The 27,532-nt window shown below is 38.6% G+C and overlaps 4 protein-coding genes across 7 annotated transcripts in view; 1 reads left to right on the forward strand and 3 right to left on the reverse strand.

Annotated features, from left to right (window-relative positions):
* Positions 1-3,177, reverse strand: part of nhsl1b (NHS-like 1b) — a 98,545-nt gene extending 95,368 nt beyond the window's left edge. Inside the window, exons 1-2 of one of the 3 annotated variants that reach the window (XM_028040671.1) lie at positions 2,564-3,170; positions 2,080-2,383 (exon numbers count right to left, since the gene is read on the reverse strand). In XM_028040671.1, coding sequence (XP_027896472.1) covers positions 2,080-2,182 — 103 coding nt within the window. In that variant the 5' untranslated portion in view covers positions 2,183-2,383; positions 2,564-3,170. Of the gene's footprint in view, positions 1-2,079 lie in introns of all 3 variants that reach the window. The other 2 variants (XM_028040670.1, XM_028040666.1) reach the window with 2 other exon arrangements.
* A 2,211-nt stretch (positions 3,178-5,388) lies between these two features.
* acbd3 (acyl-Coenzyme A binding domain containing 3) lies at positions 5,389-12,771 on the reverse strand. 2 transcript variants are annotated; one of them, XM_028040430.1, is made up of 8 exons: positions 12,454-12,771; positions 11,068-11,209; positions 10,640-10,780; positions 10,278-10,436; positions 9,967-10,141; positions 9,069-9,315; positions 7,822-8,106; positions 5,389-7,539 (listed from the first exon to the last, which is right to left on the reverse strand). In XM_028040430.1, the coding sequence occupies exons 1-8, from the start codon at positions 12,719-12,721 to the stop codon at positions 7,325-7,327; spliced, it is 1,632 nt and encodes a 543-aa protein (XP_027896231.1). In that variant the 5' UTR covers positions 12,722-12,771; the 3' UTR covers positions 5,389-7,324. The 2 variants fall into 2 exon arrangements, with proteins under 2 accessions (XP_027896231.1, XP_027896230.1); XM_028040429.1 differs by having other exon boundaries at positions 7,822-8,109; positions 12,454-12,770.
* Positions 12,772-17,197: 4,426 nt separating this feature from the next.
* On the forward strand, positions 17,198-19,072 carry mixl1 (Mix paired-like homeobox). Its single transcript, XM_028040738.1, has 3 exons — positions 17,198-17,263; positions 17,315-17,680; positions 17,850-19,072. Exons 1-3 carry the CDS (start codon positions 17,198-17,200, stop codon positions 18,435-18,437), a joined length of 1,020 nt encoding a protein of 339 aa, XP_027896539.1. The 3' UTR covers positions 18,438-19,072.
* lin9 (lin-9 DREAM MuvB core complex component) lies at positions 18,585-27,220 on the reverse strand. Its single transcript, XM_028041141.1, has 15 exons — positions 27,130-27,220; positions 24,571-24,603; positions 24,335-24,426; positions 23,847-23,960; positions 23,181-23,311; positions 22,659-22,784; positions 22,374-22,531; positions 22,143-22,276; positions 21,886-22,014; positions 21,280-21,381; positions 21,125-21,205; positions 20,907-21,032; positions 20,571-20,753; positions 20,365-20,462; positions 18,585-19,587 (listed from the first exon to the last, which is right to left on the reverse strand). Exons 1-15 carry the CDS (start codon positions 27,158-27,160, stop codon positions 19,482-19,484), a joined length of 1,644 nt encoding a protein of 547 aa, XP_027896942.1. The 5' UTR covers positions 27,161-27,220; the 3' UTR covers positions 18,585-19,481.
* Positions 27,221-27,532: the final 312 nt, after the last annotated feature.

Genomic DNA, 27,532 nt, shown 5'->3' on the forward strand with positions numbered 1-27,532 from the left:
CTCGTCTTCAGCTGCAATGAAAAAGCATACAGGAGTTTCAATGGGAAGAAACAAGGGTTGTGCATTAGAGACGAAGAAGTCATGGTGTGTGGGTTTTTTTGAGTACTCCTTGAACACGCCTGCTTCACTCCCATGTTTTTATGCATCTCCCTGCTCATACAACACTCTCACTTACTGTAAGTCTGGGATCTGTCAGCTCAGCTTAAATTCCCACAACCAGACTCTCTTTTGACTCTCTGACAGTGACTCACAGTCGGACCCAAGACAGGATGAACCAACTACTGTCACAAGGACGGAGAAAAAAGGGGAAACAAAAGCCTGTGAGTCAGAACCGAAACCGCCATCTTTCAATGGTGCTTAGTAGAATCTGGGCTGGACGTCTGAACACTACTCTGTAACATTCTTTAGAGGCAAATTAGATGAGCAAAAGAGCTGTGCTGGAAATCAGGAGGTAATATAATTCCATAATTATCGTGTTCATGAACATTAGAGGACAAGAAAGGGTTAAGTTAAAGGCACAGACACAAAGTGACTTTTACTTCAGATCTATATCAGAACTTCCTAATGTTTCTTTTTATGGAGTGCTGAAAGTGACACAGATGAATAAGATAGAACTTATTATTAAACAAAAATCTAAAACAAATACATTTAATAATATAATTCTCCTTTTTGCTCATTTTTAATTGTATTAAAATTTTTAGTTGATAATTGTTGCCTGCATTAAATAGCTCTAATCTGATCAGTATAACTCAGGGGTGTCAAATTCCAGTCCTCAAGGGCCACTATCCTGCAGTTTCTAGAATGAAATGGCTTAATTACCTCCTTCTTGTGTAGATAAGTTCTCCAGAGCCTTGCTAATAACCTAATTATTCTATTCAGGTGTGGTGTATGTAGCAAAGGCACATCTAACGGTTTCAGGGCAGTGGCCCTCCAGGACTGGAGTTTGACACCTGTGGTATAACTGGTCTGTGCTGGAATCACTCTCCTTGTTAACCAATCAGATACAAAAGTCTATTTGATAAGCCATAGCAAAACATCTCATGGCTCACTGTTGAACAATAACCATAAAAAATTAAATACTAAAATAATTTTACATAATCTTTACATAATTTTAAACAAGTAAGCACATGTGTATTTTTTCTATATTTTACATTAACAAATCTAAATGATCCTTGCACTTTTGACACTCCATAGATATTCTAGCACCACAAGTATGTTTTTGAGTTTACAGAATTTTATTAAATTAATAGGCAGGCGTGTGAATAAATAGCCAGTAATTTCATTACTCAATGAATTCAATGTTAACTTTATATATTTTTATAAAAATGTATTTTAAAATATCAGCTGATAAACAATACAATTAAAACACGACTTGAAATCTTGATCCAAATAATGAAATAATAACTAGTCCAAGTCACTGATACATTTATGCACATATTTTATTTCTTTTTATTGTAATATATAGGGGTTTTTTTTTATTTATACTGTGGCACTTTTGGCACTCCATAGCCAGTTCAGGCACCAAACCATGAGTCAGTGTCTGAGTTAATATACAACCACTGTGCGGGACAAGTAGCAGCTTTACAATGACAAGCAAAACAAATTAAACTCCTGGAGTCAGGAAATTGATTTTCCATTTATCCCTCTGCTGACCAACTTTGTTTACATCTTTGAAACTGCATGAAGAAGCAGAGGAAAGGTTATCTGCGAGGCTTTCTGTGATCTTGTTCTCCAATAAAGCTCTACAAACAGATGGTCAATAAGACGAGAGGAGATCCATCACTTTTGAAAGGACTCTATGCCCTCTATTAACATATGTTTGAAGGAGGACAGAGACAGCAATGTGTTCAGAGGACACAGGTCAATAGTCCCTGGTTGCGTCAATAGACATAATGTGAGTCACCTTGGACTTGAACAGACAGTAAAAGAATGTAAGAGAATATAGACACCTGTCTGATAGCTGCCAGTTGTCCAGATAACTACGATCAACTTTCAGCAACAACTTAAGCACAACAATAAAGCCTACTGCAATTCACCGCGCGTTGGGTGTAATGTTTACAATGAAGAGGCAGAACTTACGGATCTTAACTTTCTTTGGATCCAACTTGAGGACCTCATTCTGCAGATTGTGCAGGCGCCCCTGAATCCTGCAGGACCTCCTGAACACCATCCCTGCCTCCATTTCGATGCCCAGGAAGATGTCGCTGGCATGTCGGGAAAGGTCCGAGAGTTGCTGGATTAAGCTGGTCAGCGTGTGACAGCCAACCTCATCCAGAGACGAGAATAAAACAGGTCTTCGGAGTTTGCGTCTCCCGCTTCCTTCCCTCGGTTTCCAGCCGTCCCTCGCCGATAGCCGACTCACACGGCGCGGTTCAATAGTCCTCTGATGAAAGGGCATATTTAAATCATACCAATAACCTCAGCGGGGAACGAAAACTGCACATGAAAAAAAAAAACTCCGCTTCTAAACAAAGTAATGTAGTATAAAACTACATTACAGCAAAAAGTAATATTCCCAAGGCTATGGAATCCCTCAATCCCGCCATATTTATTGTTTTCAAACCGTGGTACTTTGTCCTGCTGCTGTACACCGGAGACGTTGCCTCTCAAACCTATTCAAATTCAACCAGACACAGAGCAAGCTGCAGGAGAAAAAAAAAAACACAGCAAGGGGAAAAAGTCGGGAAAGAAGTCTGTACCAAAACCCGGAGAATACTACAACCACCTGTAGGAACTGGAGAGGATTCAGTTTACCTGCCCTCCTTCTGAGTCAGCGGCTTTACGGAAAAGCTGGAGCGGATTTTCTCCATAACGGAGCACGGAGGGACAGCAGCGGGGGAAGGATGGGTAAAATGTGGGCTTACATGGAACCCAGTAGGAAAAGCCAATGTTGGTGTTGAAATGCAACTATGACCATTTTTAAAACTTATATAATATCTGTTTCTGTTTATTCATGGCAGGCTACATCAATCTACTAATTTTCATATCATGTTTATGTTCTATTTGAATTTCCATCTAAAAAGCCAGAGTAAAAGAACATCACCGTAATAATAGAGTTATTATAATCAAGCCTCTGATTTACGTTTATTTTTGTATTTATATTTAACAGTTTGTACATTTACAGGTTCTGAACAAGACTTCACTATTTCCTTATCACAGCTATTCCATATTTTTTATGTTTTTATAACATTTACTGTGTTCTTGTAAAGCACTTTCAACTAGTAAACGATGAATGGTGCTACAGAAATAAACTTTCCTTTTGCAAAACAAGCATGTGCCTTTAAGTTCATGTTTAGTTTCTTTGTACATTGCCAGTGTCATAATGAGTTGTTCCAAACAGAAGCATTTTAATGGATACAATTTAATGAATGTTTTGTTTGTCATCGTTATCTAAACCATTTATAATTCATGGGTTTCTTTTGTAGCACTTAAGTTGCATTTCCCCACATTTGTGCACTGCAGACTATGTTTGGAATTGATCAGGGATGGACATAGCATGCTTCATTTTCTTTTTTTGTTTAAATTGTCTTTTGTTTTATATCACATTGCTATTTTCTTTTACATAGTTTATATCACCATGGCTTTTAGCACCATTGTAGTTGACTCTCAACAATAAAAAAAGTGCTGCTCCTTCAATTTAAAAAAGAACATTTATAATAAAGGGATGGAGTACCTATATAGTTCAGGATGTGACACTTGGTTGTATTGCATGAATTTATAAATCCGTGGACTGTACTGGAACAAAAAGAGAAAAAAAACTAATGGGACTTATGTACTATGCTGAGGTTAAAATTGTTTTGTCCTGTAGTACAAAACAAGAACACACTGAAACAGACTGAGTTGAGGCTGCCTCCACAATAACATTTGAACTGTTTTCTCATAGCTTTGAAAATAAACCCTGGAAAAATTATTTGAACATTTCTCTGTAATGCATCCCGACTCTGCTTTGTCCACCATTAGATATTAACTTTTTCAAATAAAACACTTAAAAGGAGATGAGTTTTTTTTTTTAATGGTTGCACGAGGAGCAATCATTTACTCCTCCTGGGCATGCAATTCAACTTTTCTGTGAAAATAATATAAGAAGCAACAAATTCAGTAGACCTATGTGATAGCAGTTGCGCCCCCTGGTGTCTGCAAGAGAACATAGCATTTATATTGAGCCGCCTGCATGTGACACAGGCAAGTATTTTGTCATTACTCGGCAAACTGGAAACTTCTTCCTTCTTTCCTTCCCAACAAGAATGTACAAAGTGGCAATAGCTTACCAACTCATTCACTATTAGTGAATACAATGATACACCTACTGTTAAGAGTGTTTTGAATGTGTGACACCCAATGTGATTCATTTAGAAAAACAGCAAAGACAAGATTGATGATCTTGCTAGGCATGATTAAGATCCGTGTTTCTCCTTCAATCCAAAGAAAATGGGTTTGACAGAAAAACAGAATGGAGATGACTCACTACCGGTGGGAAAAGGAACCGGTCTGATACTATTCACTCGCTGCAAGGTTATTACTTGTGTCCTTGCATTCCCGTCATTGCTTCCTTTGTTTGGTTTAACACATGCATGTTCTGGAACTGAAGTTTTTGTTTTTTCACTTGGGAACTGTTTTGAAAATAATGGCAAATATGTCCTTGTTATTGGGTAGGAGGTGCAGCTGTGAGATTAGAAAAGCATTCAATAGTTTAGTAATCGGGGTTCCGACGCATTTTATTGGAAGAGCCTGGAATTGCCCGGAATCCTGCAATTTCCAAGTCTGCATAATTCAGGAAAAAAAGAAAATACAGTAATGTATTTTTAATTATTTCCTGTCCCATTATCTTTATTCCTCCATTATTCTTCCCTCAATTCTTCTTCAGTATGTTGTTCCTTCTTTTCCTTATTGCTAGTGTACATAGTTTCTTACTTCTCAATTTTTTCCTCCCACACTTTTGTCTTATCATTCTTTTCTTTCCCTCATGTGCATTCTTGTTTTGAGGCCTTCCTTCCTAGTCTCCTTATTTGTTCACCTTTGTCTTTTATTCCTTGCTTCTTCCATTTTTTTATATCAAAGGAAAAAATATATTATGTATTTTTTCTTTCACCCTGTCCCTTTATGTTTTTCCTTTAATTTCTTTCATGTCCTTTTTTCCTCTCTTTACTCATTAAGGACTGACTCAAAATTTGAGGCTGGAAAAAGTAGCAATTTTTACATTCGTTGAACCCTGAAGCAAAATTAAACAATTGGCATTTTTATTACACAACTTTGTGAGGGTAAAAAAAAAACCCTATTCATATTTTGCATACGGAATAGCAATAAAAATCCTTACATTTCAACAGAAAAACCAGATCTAAGACCACATCGCAGGTAAATGTGTGTATGTAAAAATAGGCAAAGACAAGGGTCAGAAGATGAAGTTTAATCAAGATTAAATATATGCCCAAAATGATTTTGCAACTTATGAATTCAAAAAACAAAAGAAAACAAAAAACTTTGAAGTAAAGAAGATGAGCTTCTCTGTCATACTAATAGTCTTATACCTTTGTCCTTTTAACAAGTCATTGGGCAAAATGAAACTCTCATTCACCTTATAATACAGTGCATTGATTTCCAAAACCATCGCCTTCCTCCAAGTCTAAAACCCCCACACATAAACCCATTCATTGAATTATTTACAGACAAGGCTTGACCAAATAAAACCAAACTGGTTAGAAATAAGAAACTTAACAGAAACGCATCTGTAGGTACAGGACTGGCGTTGACTGAGCCATATGTAGTGACAATTTGATCCACAAATCACTAACTGCATTAGAGCCAGGCGTATTAAATTACTGGAAACTCGTGAACAGACCCTTATTCGCCTTTGGATAAATACACACACAATGCACAGTGACAAAGCCACAAAAGAAAGAACCCTTTTCCTTAAGCCATTTAACAAACCACAAGTTTAAACAAATGTTGAGAGCACAATTCATCCAGCAGACACAAAAACATGTGGATGCATAAATGGAGATGAATTTGAATGCAGAGCACAAGCCAGTCATCTCACTTTTATTCCAAACACCAGAGATGAAAATCGGTGCAGATGTGAGGCAATCCACACCAGGAAGAGTAGAAAAGAAACAGCATTTATGCAACACCGATTTCTGCGCAGATGTAACAGAATGCCGTGACCTGAAGGAACATGGATTGTTGCTCGGGTTATAGATTACCTACAATGGAGTCAAACACAACTCTCTCAAGTAATATTGACACCATCTCATTTAAAGTGATTTTTAAGGGATTTGTGTTTTAGCTTAGTCAGAACCATTGTGGAAAAGGAGAGGAAACAGCTGCCTGAAAATGAAAAACTGCATTTAGAAGTAACTGGATTTTAAAGTTTTTCTGCACCTTGTATTTAGATGAATTTATTCACAAGCCAAAGAGGCTGACCCTTCAGATGAACATACCGTTTTATCACTTGTCCTTCATAAATTAGGCCAGCAGTCTTCATTAAAGAAAATGTACTGGTGCTGCATTCTGCCTGTCATACAGAATCAAGTCATGAAGATAACAAAATTTACAGGAAGCAGTAATCTGAAAACTCCTCTGCCTTAGCTAAACGATCCTCCCTGGACTTTACTTAAGCTTAGTGATCATGGAACAGAACACATTGTGGTTTCACAACAAAAACAATGACTATGTTTGTGTACACTAATGTTTTTAATGTGGTGTTTAAGCGAACCAGAGGATCTCTGGAAAAGGCATAGTGTTATGAAGCACATTTCGCAGTATCGCTGGAGTTCCAGAATCATCTGTGTTCTCAAAGGGGGCTGAGGGGGTTACATGACCACTATTTCCGACAAACAGGAAAAGTCGGCTCACAGTGTTGGACATGCCGAGTTTCCATTCGTTTTTATGGGCGTCAGTCACACAAGGCCACACTGGGAAGTCCTGGGCCGGTGTGGTCAGCAGGAGGAGGAGGAGTCCAGGGTGGCGGAGGGGGAAAGTGGTAAAACACAAATTTAGAGGACACTCCTACAGCTTTGTGTATGCTAGTGCAGCAAGGTCAGTTAGTGAATTTACAACAGGAATGCACACTCCTTTTTCTCCCCAAAAAGGCTCAAACAAGATGTGTAGCATGGTTGGAACTTGTTTCAGGCCTGCACATACAGAATACATCAGTGAAATCTCCAGTTTAAGGGCTCCAGATGTGTCTCTCTGCCTCCCTCTGGTGGTTTTTTTCCTCCATAACGGTTCAATTAGTCCTTCGTACACAGATACAGCCTGCCTTTTACATACATCTCCACCTACACACACAAAATATGAACAAACACTCTCCCTGTGTCTTTAGTCAGGCTTATCTGGTGTAGTAGACTCTGTAGTAAACACTCTTGGAGCGCCAAAGGGAATAGGAGTTGTCAAACTTTAGCAGGTACACTCCACGGCCGGGGTACTGGTGGCTGCCGGCGTACACTTCCTCATGACAGTCCCGCCGGTAAACCGGCACAATCTCATCCACGTGAGGCTTCCCTGCCTCCTTCTTCGCCTTCTCCTCCTCAGTGGGAGGATCACCTGAGGACAAAAGGACAACGGGAAAGTTTAGACCGGAGAATTAAATAATAGAGAAATTGTTTAATTAAGTCCAGTTTAAGCTATCAAGATTTTGCAAAGTTATGGTTTCAAAACTTCAAAACTGTTCCTTTGATAATCCGCTTAACATTATGTATTTTTGGTCTGTTCTTTCCAAATTTTTTCTCCATTTTTAGCAATACTAAAGATATTTTTACTCAGTGTTATTGAGCGCAGGAAGTTCAAGGCTTAACAAATGCAAACTAACTGAATGAGATCACTTACCTTCATCGTCTTCTTCTTCGTCGCTGGACTCCGACACGTGCACACTGACTGAAGCAGAGGCAGCGTCTGTCCACTCGAAGAACACCCCAAAGCCAATGTCATAATAGTCTGTTGCAAACTCCCAGAACAGGTAAGATCCTTCCTCGTGGGTGGGGACGCGCACCGTCACAACCTCGCCACGCCCCACTGTAATCACACTGTCGGGATCCTGGCGGATCTTCTCCTTGAAGTCCTTGATCTGCGGTCGCGTCCACATCGATGGTGCAGCGATGACTGGTGGGGAGTCTGCTGTGATTGAGGGAGAAGAAGCAATTTGTGATCTGTTGAAGGGATCTGCTACCAAACTAGGAGCCCAAACCTGCATAAGGCTGTGATACATCGATTAATCAAATTTTCTGGTTTTAAAGATTTAATTTGTGGAAAATCTGGATTTTTTTTCCATCAGTGTAATCCTTGGATTTCCATAGTTCAGAGTAATGATAACCCACCCAAGGAAAACTATCTTTATTCACAAGCATGTTTTATAGCTTCTATTTATTTCAACCTTTAATTCAGGTCAACTCACAGAGGGAATGATTGAAATAGGATATTTTTGTCATTTGTAATTCCTTTTTAAGAACAAAAAGTAATAATCATATATATATATATATATATATATATATACACACATACATACATATATATATTATATATATATATATATACACACACACACATCTGGGATTTTATTTTTAAGATACATCATGCAGCTCTATCTCTACACTTAAAATAAATATTACATTCCCCATTAGCAATTATTCCAGCTGATAGAAACTGAATGACCAACAGTCTGATGAATAATTTGTTCATAAAGGGCACGTGTGTGTGAATGATAAGCAGAAGTGGTGGGGTTTTGCTTACACAGCTATCCCTCTGACATTTTGTCCTCCACATTATCTCTTACTGGGACACCAGTTGTCCCGGTTTGTGTTTTGGAATAAAATCAATGCCTTGCACATTTCCTGGATGACTTCTTTTTCCTTTGTGACTAGGACTTGTGGCCAGAGGATACCTAAACATATCATGTATCACTTGGTCCAGCACTTATCCTCCCTGCCCTCACGGTCACATAAGCAAGCACAGAGTGCCATTTCCTTCTGCCATTAGCTGCACTAAAAGGAAAATGTGGATCTTTCTTTATGAGTTCAAATCCTGCATGTGTTTTCTTTCCCCAACAAGAGGAAAAAAAAAAGTTACAGCCAACAAACCTAATAAAGGCCCGTTCTCTGAGACCTCCTCTGCCGGCTCTGGCTCCGGCTCCCTGTCCATGCTCTCCGAATAAGAGTCCGACTGGCCTCCATTGACCGTAGGAGCTTCCTCACTATAAAGTGGTGAAGCAGCACATAACGTCCCAGCTCCTGAGGCGGAGGTCACATCGCCGCTGTTAAAGCTGTTAGCATCCAAGGAGCTGTGCATCAACGAATCATTCTGCTGCTGTTGCTTCTGTAAGGCCGCCTAAAACAAAAGAACGGCGAAAATTAACCATCACGCAGAATACGCCACGCTGGAACTGGAAAATATTTTAAATATCCAAAATAAAATACAACAACCAAAACCAATAAAAAGGAAACAGAAACTACAAACAACCAAAAACAATAAAATAAGGCATTATGAAGTCTTTGTGAGCAATATAGTCCTTCAAAGAAATATTGACTATCAGAAGGAAATTATCAAGCTTGTTTTAATTTCTCATGCGATTAACTGCTGATTGCGGCATGCCTGCACATGACTATGCTTTGATGTAAAAATGTGCCGTTTTCAGCTACATCCATCTTCCCATAAACTCTGACTAGCTTTGCTGAGGAAAACGTCCTAGCAGCATCATGCTGCCACCATGTTTGACCGTGGAAATCGTGTGTTCAGGTTGGTGTTATTGCAAAGGTTGTCTGCATGAAAACAAATAAAATACACAGAGTTGCAGATTTTTTTAAATATTTTTTTTTACAAGAGTTATAAAAACCCATGTTTTCCTTCTGCTTCTTTGTGTTGGTATATCCCATAAATCTCCAATAAAATACAATAAAACCTTTTCATTGTGAACAGGTTCAAAGGGCATGCATACTTTTCAAGTCCAGAGCAAGCTGCAGTCTCTCTTGTTGTTGTTACCTGCTGCTGAGCCAGCTGGACCTGGTAGAGCTGCTGCATGTACTGCTGATAGTGCTGCTCCTGAAGCTGGCGGATAAGGCTCATCTGTTGCTCTGGGTTGTTGGGGTACTGCTGCGCCGCATACTGTTGGAACTGCACTGCTGTCTGGGCGTTCAGTGCCGCCATTATCTGTTGTCTGGTTGAAATAACAGAGGAAAGCTTTGAAAGTCAGGATAGGCAATAACAGGTTTGCCTGTAAATGTCTGATAATAGTGAAATCTAGAGGTCAGTTTTCCATTAGAACTCTATAAACACCTCACAGTGACACATACTTCTGCTGCTCGATCCGTAGCCTCTCCTCCTCTGCCTGTCTCCTCTCCTCTTCCTCTCTTCTCAACCTTTCCTCCTCCTCAAGCCTCCGTCTCTCCTCCTCCTGCCTTTGCCGCTCCCTCTCCTCCTCTTCTTGCCTCAGTCGCTCCTCCTCTTCTTTCCTAAACATGGGCAAAAACAGAGAACATGGGCTCAAACATGCATGACTGAAAATTAAAAGCAATTTTAGGCACAAAATTGGCACTTCAGGTACTTTTAGTTATTGTATTAATATAAAATCCTTAACTGAATTGTGTGTCATGCACGTAGATGAAATTTTTGTCAAATTAATACTTAGGCACTGCAGCAAACTTGTATACTTTACCTTTTCCGCTCCTGCTCCTCCCTTTCAATTCTGTGCGATATGACGTAAGGAGCAAAGAGGTTACAGCACTTATTCAGAAGCTTGACAAACTCCACCATGGCCTCTTCTTTCTCCATATTACCTAGGGAGGCCCACTCCTTCCTGCACAGAAAGTAACATGGAAGGTAAACAGCACTATTAAATCATGAACAAACAGCCATGATAATTACCTGCTAGTTAGAACCTTAAATAATCTAGTGCAGTACAAGAAATTCATCAAACTCATAAAATGTTCTGATTGAATTTAGCTCTTAATAATAGGGGTCATAAACTGATATTTGACCTAAACCACCCTCTCTGAGTCAATATGTTGAGTTTTCATAACAACACAAAAACAAATATAAAGACTACATAATTCACATGAAAGTAAAGTCGTATTCTGCGGTTACCTTCGATCGTTTCCCAGGACGTCAAAGAAGCCAACTTCTGGGGATGCATCAGGATTATAAGGCCCCAGCAACACCTGTTTGTGAAGGGCCACAAGCCGAAGCTTCTCCTCATATGTAGGGTGGAAGGCCTTGCCATCTTTATCTGATCAGGAAAAAGTGGAAGAATTTAGTTAGCATATCCTTAAAGCTAAACTATGCTCAAGGAAAGCCTCTGAATATTGCAACAAACATGTGATACTGTACAAAGAGGACACAGAAGAAACTGCAATTTCAAATCAATATGATCATCTATGCAGAAAATTAGTAACAATTACATGACTAAGCCAGGAGATCACCATGACAATCTGTATAAACTAAGCAGGGCTGCTTTGAGAAAAAAGGTGGTCAGAAAGGCGATGCTTAAGACTTAATAAATATTACAACTGCAATATATAGTTTTTAAGTGAAGAGTAGAACATGTAGACAGGGACCAGCAGATTTATAATGGCACTGGCCAACTAGTGCTAGATCTAGATCAAGAGGCAGATTTATGTACTGTGTGATATTTAAGCAAGTAGAACTAACCCAAACTGACAAACTGGGGAGAAAATACAAAGCAGAGATTTTCTTTGTGCAGAGTGGTAACCAGGCCACTTATCTGTTTGCACAGTCATCAGTAGTCTTCTGTGCTAAGAAAAACAACCCACATGGCCAGTGCTGGAGTTGCTCACGCTTTGAAGCATCTCTTATTTTGGCATGGGTTTAAAATATAAGTGAAGGACTTGGAATTAAAAGAGGCGGAAACATTTCAAGAGCATGCTATTCTGTAGAGTTAGCAGAGCCTTATAATTGGCAACAATGTTAAGAATGTAGTTGGGAAGAAAACAATCACAATTACACTGTCCAACATTTAGATAAATTCGGTTAAAAACAACAAGGCGTGCATCTATCCTCATTTGTAACTCTTTGACTTCATTAAAATGCGCCCATAAACGTTCTATAGAGCTGCAGTAAAAAAGACTGGGCGTGTTAAAACCCCCCAAACAAGTCGCTGTAAGCTGCCACATTCATTTCAGAGTGGCGAACTGTTTCAGACAACATGACAAGATCTATATCACTCCAACTAAATAACCTAAATCCCGAAAACACGGCGGGTTTACATCACACACAACCGCAGACCAAAACCTCAAGAGCCTCGCTCTTGTTTTACGCCTCAACGGTCAGCTAACATGTCGTTAGCTACTGATTAGCTAGAGAGCTAATAGGCGACTGACAGTTAGCAGCTAGAGGTAGCAAAATGCTAACCACAGTCAGGAGAAAACCGAGCACACAATACATCACGCTCTTTAAAAATTTTTTCCTGCATAACAGCGCCAGAATTGTTTACATCTTAAGAATTTAACATACCTTTAAAAAATTTAAGGGCCAGTCCGTAAAGCTCCAGTAAAGGAAAGCCCCATTTCCTCTCTATCGCAGGTTTGCCTGACTCTCCATCGTCGCCCTCTTCGTCCGCCGGTGTTTCTGTCCCAGGTTGAGTAGGAGCGAGATTCGGTTCTTCTACCTGGTTCTGCTCGCCCTCGGGGTCTGGGCTGAGGGTGAGGCCGTCGATGGAAACTTCGAGCCGGCTGGTCGTAGCGCTGTCGAGGTCGCCGCTCTGAACCTCTGTCGCCATCATTGTAGACTGTCAGCTGAAGCAGCCACGTACCTACTTCCGTTTAGACCTGACGGAAGATCCGTTTTTTTCTAACAAGTAAACAGTGACGAGGCTTTAACCTGATAGGCAGACACATTCACATTGCATTATTTACACATTTACTTCGTTTTAAAGCAAACTAAAATAAAAAGCAGTAGGATCACAGGAAAAGTGGATGACAATTACAGTTTAATATACATTACTTAAAACCAATGGAATGTCCAATTATGGACATAGACCAGCCAGAATATTCATTCCCTTATTCTGATAAAATGTTGTTTGTCCTTGATAGCTCCTGGTCACACTGTCTCTCTTGCACCTGGTGTTCACTATCAGCCCATATTTGCACAATTTAATTTTTTGCAGCTTAATTTCAACCTTTTTTCCTTATTTTACACAGAGACAACGTACATTTGATTGACATTTTCTAAAGGAAACATTGTAGGGAAAAAAAAAACATTCTAATTTCCACTGGTAGTGCCAGTGCAGGTTGAGGTCAAATATAATTTAATAAACTGAATTGATAAAACCAGTATAAAATCTTTGAATTCTATACATTTCCAATAAATCATGACTCACATCTCATTAAAACCAGTCAAACCATTCCAACTACAACCCTACACATGCTAAGTAAGACCATTGCTTGATCTTCACCATTCACATTAACCAATGGCTAATTTGTACCATGTATGAAATAAAGCAATGCTGCAACGAGAATGTGGAAAAAGATTTGATGTCTAACATGTACTTTATAATGAGAATGATGAAACATCTATTTATGAATGAACTTTAGCAACAAAAATTTAAGTTGCAATGTCATGTGTAAAGTTCAAATACCAAAGGGCTTCATCTGAATCAACTAAACAAATAAAGAAATCATGGAAGATGCCCCCAGCCCCTCAAAAACAAAAGTTTTTGTTTTTTTAAAATGGTCAGACATTTTCAAAAACATTGGAGTAGATAAATGGGCTACCACAAGAATCTGACCATTCTTGCAGTAAAACTAAAATACCTCTTAAATACACAAAGACCACACTGAAAGGAAAGGCCCATAAGGGAGTTGACATTTTCACATATCTCTGCAAACCTTTGAGGTTGATCTACCAGCCTGTCTGTAGAACAAATGCATGTGGGCCAGATCAAACTGTTAGTTTGCCAAGTCTTTGGAAGGTGTGAACATGTTTTTGGATCCTGAGGCAGCTGCTGACTGGAAATGGCCATTAATCCCTACGCATCTCTGGTGTCTGAAGTGCAGTCCTGACTGTACACAAACACTGATTCCTTTTAACAGTTTTGTTTTATTTCTGTAGCCTAAAGCTGATCACCCAAATTAAAAATGAATCAAGACAAAACTGTGTGTCTTTACTTAATATTTGTAAAATTGTAAGCTTTTTTACCTGTTTGTATTTGCAGAATTGCTTCTAGGAAGCATATTGCTCTCTGAGAACTTGTCACTGACAGTCACAAGGAAGCTGGAAGTTTAGCACCCTGATTTTGCATAGCAATATGGTCTGTGTTCACAGGCAATACCCAATTAGGGTCCTCAGACAGACTGACCGATAGAGCTGTGAATGTCCTAAGTGATAAGAGCATCTTACCTGAACAAAGATGAAGGCGTAAAAGCTCTGAGATAAATAAGCACTAACGTTGGTGGAAAATTACACAGCAGCTCTCAGGTACTGTAAATTCACAAAGCCAGCAAGTTCACTGCTATACACAGGCTGGGTGACTTACATTCTCAGTTTTTTTTTTCTTTCAAAATAGGACGACAAAAAAATGGATGACTTTAATATAACTATATTGCCAAACATGGAGCCTTTTTCCTGTGGTTTACCACAGCATGAGATCAACCCTATAAATCTCATGAGTCATCCAGAGTCTGGATTTCATTTAGTGATTCTGTTTTGCAATGTTAAAATCAACCCACACCCAGAGAAGTTTCATATATGGTAAAACACTAATTTTTCAAAGGACATTTACATAAAAGCCGCCAAACATATGATCAAGTGCACTGTTAAGTTATTAACCGAATAAAAGCTAATTCTTACTCATCTTGTCAAACAACAGGGAACAAATTATCCTGCCTGCGATCCTAGCTGAGCTATTGACTTGATCCCTCTCCTATACAGATGAGTCTACTAATAACAACTGGCCACTCCTTCTTTTGAACTGGAGTTTGTATATTCCAGCTAACATTGTCCCACTTAGGAAGACAGTGAAGTATAATTTTAGGACAACATTATCTTTAAAATAAATAATAATAATAACAACAACAACAACAACAACAATAATAATAAAAACAAGATAAACCTGCTTATGGATAGATGGATTTATGTCACAACTATAAACAAATGTATTTATTAATTTACTACACAATGCGTAATTGTGTAAAAGAAAAAATAATTTTAAAAATAAATAAAAATCTGAAAAGTGTATCATGAATTTGCATCCTTACCATTTGAGGCAAAGCTGTCAGCAACCTTACAGCTGCAAGCCTTTGGGAAAATCTGACAATTCTTCAAGGCAAATCAGTCAGATCGCACAGAAAACATATATAAACAGCAATTTTAGGCTTTAACAGTAATTTTACATTGGATTTAAGACTAGACTTTGAGTAGGCTTTCTTACTCATGAATAAGAAATGTAGCTCTTTCGATATGGGTTATTGTTCTGGCACAAGTAGAACATCTATCGGCAGTCTGAAATTTTTTACAGCTTTTCAAGAATTTCCCTTCACTTTGTCAACTTTGGCCATGTTGAAGAAATGAAGTCCCACACAATGATGCTGGCACCACCATGCTTCACCAGGGGCAATGGTGTGTCCAAAGGAAAGTACAGAGTTCTTTGCCACACATTGTATTTTGCATACCAACCAAAATGTTCAATATTAATCTCATCTGATCAGAGCATTTAAGTAGGTTTGCTGTTTTTCCTCTGACTCATTGCAAATTATATACAGGACGTACAACTTTCATTAAAAAATTGGTCTTTTTCTTTCCACTTTTCCATGAAAGTCAGATTTATGAAGTGCACAATAAACATGTTCCTTTGATAGATTATAAACCTGTGCTGCAAGACCTCTGTGGTTTCTCCAAAGTTACAATGGTGATCTTCAAAGATTTTCTGATTCACTCTCTTTGTCTGTCCTGTCAGCAGAGGTGGGTAGAGTGCCCAAAACTGTACAAAAGCAAGAGTAGCACTACTTCAGTTTTTTTTTTTTTTTTACTCAATTAAAAGTAAAAAGTAGTCATCAAAGAAATTACTCAAGGAGGTAAAAAAGTATTTGGTAAAAGGTCTATTCAAGTACTGAGTAACTCATCAAATTATGAATCATTTAATATTTAAAAATAACATCAGACAGACTAAAATCTAAAGTTAAGAGAAAATTTTGGTATTTTAAAGACCAAATTCACAATTAGTTACAAAGAAAATTAATAAAATCGGTTAAAACATGTTTTTTCCCCCTCAAATCAGTTTCTTTCAATATAAAACTTATGAAACTTTAACAAAAACTGTGGATGTATGTCTGTGCCTGGTGAATTTTTGGTTAAAACATGTTTTTCATTCAGTGGGTAGAGAGTCCACAAATTCTGAGGCGCGATACTTCATAACAAAATTACTCAAATAAAAGTAAAAAGTACAGTGTAGTAAAAATACTGCTAAAGGTTTTTTTTTTCTCCAAAAAGTTACCCAAGTAAATGTAATTGAGTAAATGTAACTGGTTATTACTAAACTCTACCTGTCAATTTAGGTGAAAGGCAATTTCTATAAGCTACGACTTCCTTCCATTTTATGCTAATTAGGTGGCCGCACTTTTCAGGCTTTTATGATTAAAAAACTGAAAAATATATCTATCAAAGAAAATCCCAATAAATCTTTGACGTTTTCAATTAGAACAAATTGAGAAAAGGCTTAAGGGGTTAATATTATAACTAAAACTTTAAGTTAAATTATAATTTCTCATTGTTTTACTTGACATGAACTGGGTTTGCAAATTCAGTGCCAAGCCATGGGATTCTGTCCTCCTCCTGTCGCACGGCGAGCCCTTTGAACTAGTGCCCTGTTGGGAATATTTCCGTCCAGTTTCCGACTGTCTCCGTTTGAAGACTACCGGTCCATTAGTGTAGCTTCACCCATTTCAGAAGCGGATAAATGTTTTCTCTGTCAATGTGTATTGAAGCCCGCAGCTTCCATTATCCCCCGCCTTTGTAAAGGCCCGCGGCCGCTCCACCGCTCCGGGTGTGATGGTTTACACCTCCGCGGGCCCGCAGACGTCTGAAGTCGCTGCGCGGTCGCTCCAGTGCCAGTCGGCCCCGATGGCTGACCCATTCACACGTCCAGACAGCAACTACCTTTGATCGCGGAGGGATATATTAACTCGAGCAAACTCGAAGGATTCAATCTCAGTTGGACACTAAAGGTAGGACGCGGAGGACCATGTCTGCGGTTCATGGGAATATGCGCGTTGGGGATCCGAGTCACTTCCAGATGTATCAAGAGGAGCCCCTGCAGCTGAACAGCGCGGTATCGTCAGGTAAGTTTCTTTAGGATCTAAGCTTTCTGTAAAAAAAATAGATAGTTTCAGCAAGTATATGCATTTACACTCTAGCTGATTCTTCGTATCATTTACGCATTTCCCCCAAACTACTTCTAGACTATGGCGCCTCAGACGTTACAAACTACTTTACCTCAACAAACCCTGGTGCGAAAGAGGACAAGTGCGTTGCTATACTGACCCACAGGAGAAAGAGGACCAATTTCACCCAGCAGCAAATAGAAATTCTGGAGAAAGTTTACTCTGACACCAAATACCCAGACATCTACTTGCGAGAGAGACTGGAGGCTCTGACTGGGCTGCCAGAGTCCAGGATTCAGGTAATGTGCTTTAGGTTGATGGATTCAACTCAAGAGAATCCATTTTTATTGATTACTTGTGACAAAAATTAACCGCTCTTTTTTTATTTTCTTGCCTCAGGTGTGGTTTCAGAACAGAAGGGCCAAGTCTCGTCGCCAAGTTGGCTCCACAAAAGCATCCAGCGCACCACCAGGAGGCCCCTTTGGGCAACTTCAAAGCAGGATGTGTCCAGAGAAAGGTAACTATTAATTAAAGTCAGTAGAAAGCCCCTCCCCCCCATTGGATCAGGGATCTTTTCTTACTTGGCTTCTTTCTTTTCCAGTCTACGATAGCCATGGTACTGAGGTACACAGGTCAGGAGGTCTAGAGGATGGTTGGACCGGCGTTCAGCTCAAATCCAGCAGCTACGACCGCGAGCTACCTTCCTGCATCTACGACAAGGGAACCAGAGTCTCAGCAGAGCAGATACAGATTAAGCCTGCCGGGGCCGTCCCAAGCTGCTGCATCCCTCTTTATCCCAATGAGTTGGAGCACCATCCAAGAACCAAAATCAGCTTGTCTGGCAACCAGGGCCCACAAATTCTGGTGGAGTATGACAATTTCCCACCAAATAAAACGATTGGACCAGAGATGAAAGTTGTGATTCCTCCCATACCGACCCAAGAAAGCTTCAGCAGGTCATCCCCGCAGGATAAGGAAGGTCAAATGCAGTATCCACAACCAAAGTCCACAAAAAGGTTCAACCAGTTTTCTCCAGTCTTTAGTGTAGAGGCACAGGACATCAGTGACTCTGATTCTGACTGGGAAAGTGATGCCATGACTGGCTTTCATGGCTTTATGTGATGTGTACAAAGAGTCAATGTTAATGATAATAATATTTTTATTTATTATAAAGCTGTAATAAGACTGAGTGTTAAAAAACAAACAAACTAAGAAATCTCTTTATATGTATTAACTTGAATCTATTTTTGAATAAATTCAACAACATTAAGCAGTTGAAATCGCATGTTTAATACAAAAAGAGGAAAACATTTATATACAATTGCCCTGAGGCGCTCTCATATACATCTGTACAAAACAAACAGGAAGGAAGTGTTGACTTGAGATCTTAAGGGTTAAGTCAATAATGCAGGCTTCATTTGTGGGGGGAAAAGGGAGTTGCAGCAGCAGCCATGCCTGAGGTGGAAATGCTAAGATCTTAGAGTAAAAGGCATCGAAACCCAACATTTCTCTTTTATAAAAATACCAAAATCTCTTTTCAGTGCACACAAAAATTACAAAAGCCATTTCTGAACATACAGCAGAAATGTCAACAATAGTCCTAATAATCATATAATGTACAATTATCTACAATCAGTTTTATAAAACATTCTTCAGCTTCCCCTGTGCTTGCCAGCGGCGGAGCAACAGAACAAAACACTTACAGGGGGAAACATTAGGGACAGGAAATATTTCTTCACAACCATACACATCTATGCAAAAATAAATAAATACAGACTATAAAACTGTTAGAATCAATGTTTGGCACATGGAAACCAATAAATAATACCTAAAAGCTTGGAGATCTCAACTGTGGCAGGTAAAGGTAAAGATTAGTGATGACAGGAGACTATTTCAGGCTTGTATTGGTTGGTTGCACAAACATTTTTATACAATAAAATGGGTGGGTAAAATACATGACATCTTCCCTCTGTTTATAAAACCCCAGGAATCCGAGACAAACTTCGCCCAAACTTGGGTTTGCACAACGGTGAGCCACAGTGTCAACACGGCCCAATGTTTGCCGCCTTAACAGCTCCGTTTCAGGAGACGGCAATAGTAAGCCTCATTTCAGTGTGTGCATGCACCTGTGTGGGTGTGTGTGTGTGTCAGGGAGGATGCAGAGACTCAGACCGCATTGGTGTTGTTGGCAGCGAATGCGTGCAGATTGCCCAGCTGACTAAGACCACTCTGGATGTGTGCCACGTGGATTTCAACGTTATTCTGAAAGCAACTGGAAAAAGAAGATTAAAAAGTCATAAAAAAAAATAATAAACAAGCAATGCCTCCTAAAAGTTTTCATACTCAAAGTTTTTTTTTTTCAAATTGTCCCTTTAAAAAAACACGTGGTTTGTGGTTGTAAACAGTTTCTATGTGAGAGATCAACACCAATTAGTAACATAAATGAAGTTGTAACAAAGATCTTAAAAGTTTGGCATGCGTTATTTTCTAAGTTTGTACATCTGGACACAAAATTTTATAGCCCATTCTTTGCAAAGCAGCTCAGTGTGAGCCCGATCAAATATAATGCAATAAGATTATTAATTGGATTAAGGTCTGATCTTTGACTGGAACCTTCTAACATATGATTATGTTGTGATCTAAAACCGGTGTCCAAACATTTAGCTGAAAATGCTGCCAGGCCAAAAATATCAAACTAACTGAACTATTACTTAAAATAAATAAATAATTTTAGTTTTCAGTATACGTCACTTGCTTGCTTGTAGACTAAACATACAACATTTAATTGGAACAAATAAAGTAGATTAATTTGGTAAACAAAAAAGAACAGCATCCCCATAGCATGATGGTACCACAACCATGTTTCACCATGGCATAATATTTTTAAGGGTTGTGTGGAGTCTAAACTAAACTCCAAATAGAATTCCTTATAATTTGTAGTTGCAATGTGATGAAAAGGTAAATATATCTAAAGTCACAATTATGCATTTTTTATTCACCTGGAGCATGACTACAAAAACGTAGAAGGAACTATTTGTAGGTGGTTTACCTGAGGTTGGATGAATCAATTGATGCTTTGATGTCATTCAGGGAGTCTGTTAGAGATTTAAACTCAAATGAATTCAGATCTCCTCCATCTGCAAGACACTGAAACACAAACAGGACACCATGTAAGGATTTGCAACACATGAGCATAACCAGTCTAATTCTGTCATGTGTTGCTGTGAGCGGCAAAATGTCTCTCTATTCTCCAACCTTTATCTGTAGCAGCAACGCAGTGAGGCGGGAGACGAGGTGTGTGAGGCTGGCGTTTGTCACGGTTGGCTGGCCGTCCCGCTGTGTGTTGCTCAGTTGCACCATCTGCTGGGCCTCTTCTTCGCAACGCCGCCGCAGATCTGTGGGATGGTCAGCTGGAACCATGCCCTGGTCTGGAGAGAGCTGAAAACATAAACAACTCTATGTAGCAAAGCCTCTTGTCCTCCACTTTTTATTACCTGTATGGTTACAGATAAACAATGGTACAGACAGTGGGATTCAAAATAAATCGCAGTGACTAAGCCTGGTTGTATTTAATTATTCATTTTGACTTACTTCACAACAGAACTGCTGAACTTCATGCAGCACCTTGTTCAGATCTTTATTGAGCTGCTCCAGCTCGAGCACAGTGGTGGCATATCGCTTCTGGAAGTCCAGGTCGATCGGCATCGAGTACGACTTCTGAACACAGGAAGCCAACATGCAATAAGGTTAAGCGCCACATCTGCATCTTCTAAGAATTTACTTTTAGTCATATTAGTTAATGACTTTACCAGTTTCTCTGCCTCCGTGTTCATTTCTTTTAAGTGCTTTATGTGCTCTTTCTTGATCATGAGGATTTTAGATAACCTCGTCTAAAAAGCAGAAAAATGTATTTGAAGTGGCTCTAATTTTTAATTATCCAAACCTTTTGACAGGAAATACTTACAACTTGGACAAGGAATTTTACAGGAAATCCTCCCAGTGTTTCTCCCTCTGTGCTGGGCAGCTTGCTCCTCCATGGTGAAGCGTTCATAAGAGGATCATTGTCCTGGTTTTAAAAGAAAGAAATTAAAATGTATGTTGATAACCAGTTTAGACAATAAGAAAAGACAATTACACAGAATGACGAAAGTACAACAAAATGTAAAATTATTGTACTGTAAAATGACCATCCAGTGTTTGCTTCAATGCTCAGGGGTTGTTGGAAGTTGTGATTGTGTTAGATCACCTTCCTGATTGAAGTGAGTTTTCTTAGCCTAATATTAGCTCCTGCTGCTGCTATCCATTACATCCACCTAAGCATATACTACTTTGCTATGAAATGTATTAAACTGACATGGGAATGTAACTGCAGATGAAGCTAGTTTTACAAAATACAGACTCAGAGTAAGAATTCATGCTAAGCCTTTCTGACTCTTGGAAGTTGATCATCTCTTAAATTCTCAATAGAATACATTGAAGTGTGTAACATTACAAACTGGAAAAAGGTTCATGAGGCACTGCCTACTGAGAAGCAGACCAAACCAAAAACTGTCATTGGATGTAGGCTTACCATTTGAACAGGAGTGGTAATAGATGGGTAGGGCGCTCGAGGAGGAGTCATGAGGTTCTGTATGTAGCGTGTTGACCGATGCTTCTGTGCGAAGGCAGAGATGGGCATAGTCTCATTGGGCTCATTGCTCTGAAAAACAGAAACATTGTTAAATTAAAAAAAAGAAAATCCACCATTTCCTTTGCTTATGTATTTGTTAGAGCAATTGCCTATTGTGGTGTTATTTCATCAGCAACAGAAGAAGGTAAACACTTTACCAGGACTTCATAATCAGGCACAGTGTGAGTTCCCAGGCCGCTGCGGTCGAAGGTGACACGGTAAGTTGCAGCGCTGGTGTCAACAGCATCTATCTGCCCCGTGAAAAGCCCGTCATGAACACCTCGAAGCCGAGCTGAAGGACAAAAAAACAACAACAACAAAAACATTATTTGATTGCAATCATGTGACTGAAGTTAAAGCACATACCCTTTTCATTCCAGTGACCTTACCTGTGACTTTAGTTCCTATGATGAGTGGTAACGGGATTTCATCGGGAAGGTCTTTGCAAGTCGACACGTCTGACAACTTCCTTTGCTGCAGAAGACGCATCTTCTGACGCTTTTGTCTCAGGGCCGTTCGCTCTTCAGCAAAGAAGGCTGACGAACACCTAGGTGGATCATTAGAGTCCAGCAATGAGATGCCAATTCTTTTCCACTGCAGAGTTCAGAGATGCTCATCGAAAAACTAATAAAAAGGAGCTAATTAAATTTTTTATTGTAAAACTCAAAGCGCACCGTCTTGGTTTCCCCATCAGCCTCCTGATTGTTCCCCACTCGACTCGAGTCAGTTTTCTTGTTTTTAGGTTGGGAAAAGATTCCTTGAGGCACAAGCAAAATTCATTGTCACCTTCAAAAAGAGGCCTGGAAAAATAAAAGAACATAGTTTAATGAGGGAAATAAATGAAAACATAATTATTTTATTTTATTTTTAACTAAAGATATTTACAGATTAGAAATATAAGTACACAGTCATATTCAGTTAATTAGAATACAAGTTCCGATGAGGCTTGCTTGTCAGATCAAAAGTAGCATTGAAAAGTTCAAATGGGTATTAAATATACTTTTCATCCACATTTTTGTATTAAAAATATTATTAGTCTGACATAATATTATAATCTCGAAACATGAATGTCATGTGAACACAGTTCATTTTTCTGCATGAACTGTTTCTAAAATGACAAGCAAAACTTATTTTTCCTGATTTATGTGTCCCAAATCTAGAAGTATTAATTACTATGGGGAAAAGTGAGAACTTACCTGTCAATATTGGAATAAAACCATTCATAGATGCACCATTTGTGAGCTTTGGGTAGCTTAAGAAGGTTTCTCAACCTCAACCCAATTTTTTGTGACGCCTTCTTATCTGGTGTTACGATGTTAGAAAACTTCTGCAAGACAAGTAATATGCAAACACAATAAGTGAACATTCAGTTTAATGGACTCATCACAAGGCTTTTTTTTTTTTTTTTTGCAAGACAACTAAAAATGCCAAATCTCACAGATTTTATCTAATTATTTTTTATTATCTAATATTTTTTAAGGGCAAGCTTTATACAAATGTTTTGGCAGAAGACTAGAAACGGACGTGAAAAAATAAGGTATCAAGTCAGAATTTTTATGAAAGAACAAACAAAGCTGAACTGAGGCAATTCCTATGTAACGGTATATGAATTTTAGCCTTGTGAATAATTTTCTTTTAGTCTGCTGAATATTTCATGAAGTGTCTTTGAATATACACACACAGCTCTGATCTGATGTCGTCCCATATATATATATATATATATATTCAAGGCTACAGAAACAACGCTACAATTGTCAGTCACCAAATATCCACACTTGAGGCACCATTCCAGAAATTCAACCAGAATGGGAAAGTACATGTCACTTCTCCTTTGTAATTATGACATGTTAGTAGCTTTTCACCTGTGGTGTAGTGGTGACCCTCTGGCTCCTACGAGGAGATCTGGAAGAGATTCGCTGCTGGGGAGATTCATCTTCATCCCGAAACAAACGGCTTCTCTTAGAACTCCGCGTGGGCTGAGGAAACAAACGTAGGGTTTCTAAACAGACTTAATATCGCTTAAAGAAAACAGTTATTAGACATTCTCTTTTCATCTCTTTATAAGAATTTATAAGCACCTGACATTTGATGAGATAAAAGTAAACTAAACTAAGTCTTAATTTTTTCTTAAAGCAAACCTCCATAAACCCCCCCCCCCAATAGATATTGAGAGGAAATCCCTTAAATTGAATTTGATTTTCTTTTATATCAATGTGAGAAATTTGCCCCTCTGTTATTACATACCAAAACAAACTATTAAAATGTCTTTTAATATATGATAACTGACTGGTACAATAACAACCCACATGATCTGGATCATTCCAGTCTTAACCCTTATTATGTTTCTTACCGTGTCCATTGTGATGGAAGAATGTCGTCCTCTGGTGTTATGAGCTCTTGTGAAGCTGTTCTTTTCATTTAATGTGTTGGACAAACTGCCCTCTGTAAAATAGTCAGTGGATTTGTTTAAAATAACATCACTACTAAACACAGATGACAGGTTTTGAAAAGAAAAATTAACATGTTGTCTGAAACATGAGAAAAACTGACGCTGACAGCACCTAGACAAACAAAGTGACCACCGACCTTTTAGACTGACGAGAGCCTCAGCTGAGGAACCTGAGGAAAAGGAAAAAAATGTACTATGTCAGATAAAAACAAAATTGTATAGAAGGAAATGAAATTACATTATAATTTGTTTTATAATTTATACCCATATGTTTTCTGTATTTTGACAATTTAAGACATTTGTATCTCAGTCTATTTTGTTTTGTCCCCCACAAAAAAGACTGAATTAAATACTTTCAACCCAAACTATCACTGGCTGAAATGTGTACACTAGAGATGAAGTGGGACATTTTTAGGTGACTGGAATCGGATGTTTCACACTTCAGCTATACGTTAAAACAACAGGATCCCATTGACAGGCAGACTTAATCAGTCATTTTCACTATTAATGAAGTATAAAAGTTAAGTCAGAAGAAGCAAAAAAGATGCAAGACACAAAGTAAACATTATTTTCCAACAGAAACACACGAGGTGTTCATTCAGGCTACTAAAACAGAAGTTCGGCCACAGAAGATAACAAGTAGAGGAAGTTTTAACGTTAATAAGAGTTCAGTATTTTTGTCATGTGACATGGTGGATTAGAAAATGTAGGTAGTCTTAGGGAATTCTTTTTGTTCAGTTGCAAGTACAATATAACAGAGGGAATATTTAATTGGGGAACAGAAAATGCTAACAATGATGAAGGTGGGGGTTTCAATACAATAAGGCAGGCAATACATGTGCCCTATCTGCCAGTAATTGAACCTACCATTATTTGAGCATTTGTTTTTAAAAAGCTGAGGTGGTAACTTGTCATGTAAAGTCGATTTCCATGACTTGTAGTAAAACATATCTGCGCTCTTAAACATTACAGCAAATCATATTTTATTCTTCAATATATTGTATTTTTTTAATGTTTTAATTAAAATCTTAAACTCCCCCAAAGGTCCTACATAAAATTGTGTGCTTAGTTTATAGGAATGTTTGAAGATGGACGTAATTAGTTAATAATAATGCTTATTTTAATTATTTCTCCCAGTTTGTATTTGAACAGGTGCAATCTTAGAAACTGCACTGGGGTAAAGAGCAGAATTATTCATTCATTCATCAGTGTTTGAATACGTGTACGAATGGGTGGATAGCTGAACGTTTGGAGTTCTCAGAGTTGATAAAAGAACATGCAATTCATATTGTTCAAAAACATAAAAAATACAGCAATTCTGAACCATCTGTCCAATATTGGTCAGCTCTATAGGAAATTCTGACCATGCTAACTACTAATGTAGTTTTACCAATTAGCATTATAAACTAACTAACAGCACTGTTTAAGAACTTGGATTGAACTCGAATGAATACAAATGACTTTGAATCGGTCTACATAAGTGGACTAATTTGACAATATGTGATGCTTAAAGCACATGTGTAGGTGCTAAAACGAGTGAATGACCTAACCTAAAACATAAATGGGGTCGGTTTTCCTCTCCAGTATTAAAGGTGAACACATCTGTTGTTTACTTTGAAATGATCTTATTTTGTGACATAGTGCACACTGCATTTTCAGATTTCCAGGCAAAGCGTAAGCGAAACATAGCCTCTTAAAGTAACTGTCAGGATATCAGTGATACAGAGAGAGACTGCTCAGTAACTTTAGACTGCTTTTCAGAAGTCAGTAAGTGTTTCATTTTTATTTGACCTATTTATAGCTCTTAAAAGCTAATCGGATTTAACTAAATGGACTTGTAAACACAAAGGTATAGCAAGAACTGACTCAAGCATTGTAACGTTTAACAGCAAAAATAAAAGACAAAATTTTGTTCTTTAGCTATCAATTTTCAAATGTAATTTAAATCTCTGAGAATATCCTAGTTACCCCCTCCCCTCCCATTACGCCAAGCTCCCATGAACCATTGATCCAAGGCGGACCTTTTAACCCTGACAGCATCCACACAGTTCCAGTGGAAATAGCTGACGAAGTCATTAAGGCCTTCACCCTAAGTTTGAGCTGTCAAGTGTGGACTGTAACGCGAAAACATGCATTAAACCAGCTAACGTTAATACGTTATAAAGTTATTACAATAATTAATTACATTATCAACGATAGTTTCAGTTGTTGAACAAAAAAACTTAAGAAGCCGATACGTAGCGTTTAACCAGGTAAAATGACCGTAGCTAACGAGCCGTTGGGATAAAACTAAGCCACTGGCAGAAGCAGAACTAAAGAAACTATGCCCAAGTACACAAATTAATACCTTGTAGCTAACGTCGCTTTTGTAGTCCTTTTGTTATTGCTAATAGGGTCTTGGCGTTAGCATCGGTTAGCTCACAGCTAAGCTAATGGCATTTGTTTACTCGGTTGGGGTGAAGTAACTTGTTCAACTCTAACGTTAGCTCTGGCTAGCATGTCGTGCTAACAAACGGTAGCTGACTAGAACAAACCGGTGCATCTAGGCTTAAAACGGACTTTATGAAGTCAGACCACGGCATCATTATTTCTATTACATGAATGTGATTTTGGCTTTTTATCCGCTCTTTATCTCATCACCAGAGCACCGCAGCTTGTTTACGTTGTAAAACTGTTAAATTTGTGTTGTTACTCACTCTCGTCTAACAGCTGGTCCATCTCCGCCATCTTGAATTAGCCGCGCCGCTTTTTCAAAGACGTTGTCAAAATGCATTCTGGGTGCGAAATCTGTGTGGAGGGCGATTTGAGGAATAAACATTGTATAACTCAGCAAACTGGTGGCTGGAAAGTTGTTTTGTTTCATTAAATTATATCAGATATAAACTTTACATTACAGATATCCACAAAGGGTATTGTAATTCTCACCGGGAACATTTGAAAAACTGTTGGGAATGATATCCAAACCAGATTCAGCCTCAGGCACTCAGCAACCAGTCTTTGTTAGAGCTTTAGCACATTCTGAGACCTACGAGGGTATAGTGCCTTAATAAGCACACTATAATGATCCTATGTTGACTTTTCCCAACTGTATAACTGATA

This window comes from Xiphophorus couchianus, chromosome 15, assembly GCF_001444195.1.
Source record: "Xiphophorus couchianus chromosome 15, X_couchianus-1.0, whole genome shotgun sequence".
Classification (NCBI taxonomy): Eukaryota; Metazoa; Chordata; class Actinopteri; order Cyprinodontiformes; family Poeciliidae; genus Xiphophorus; species Xiphophorus couchianus.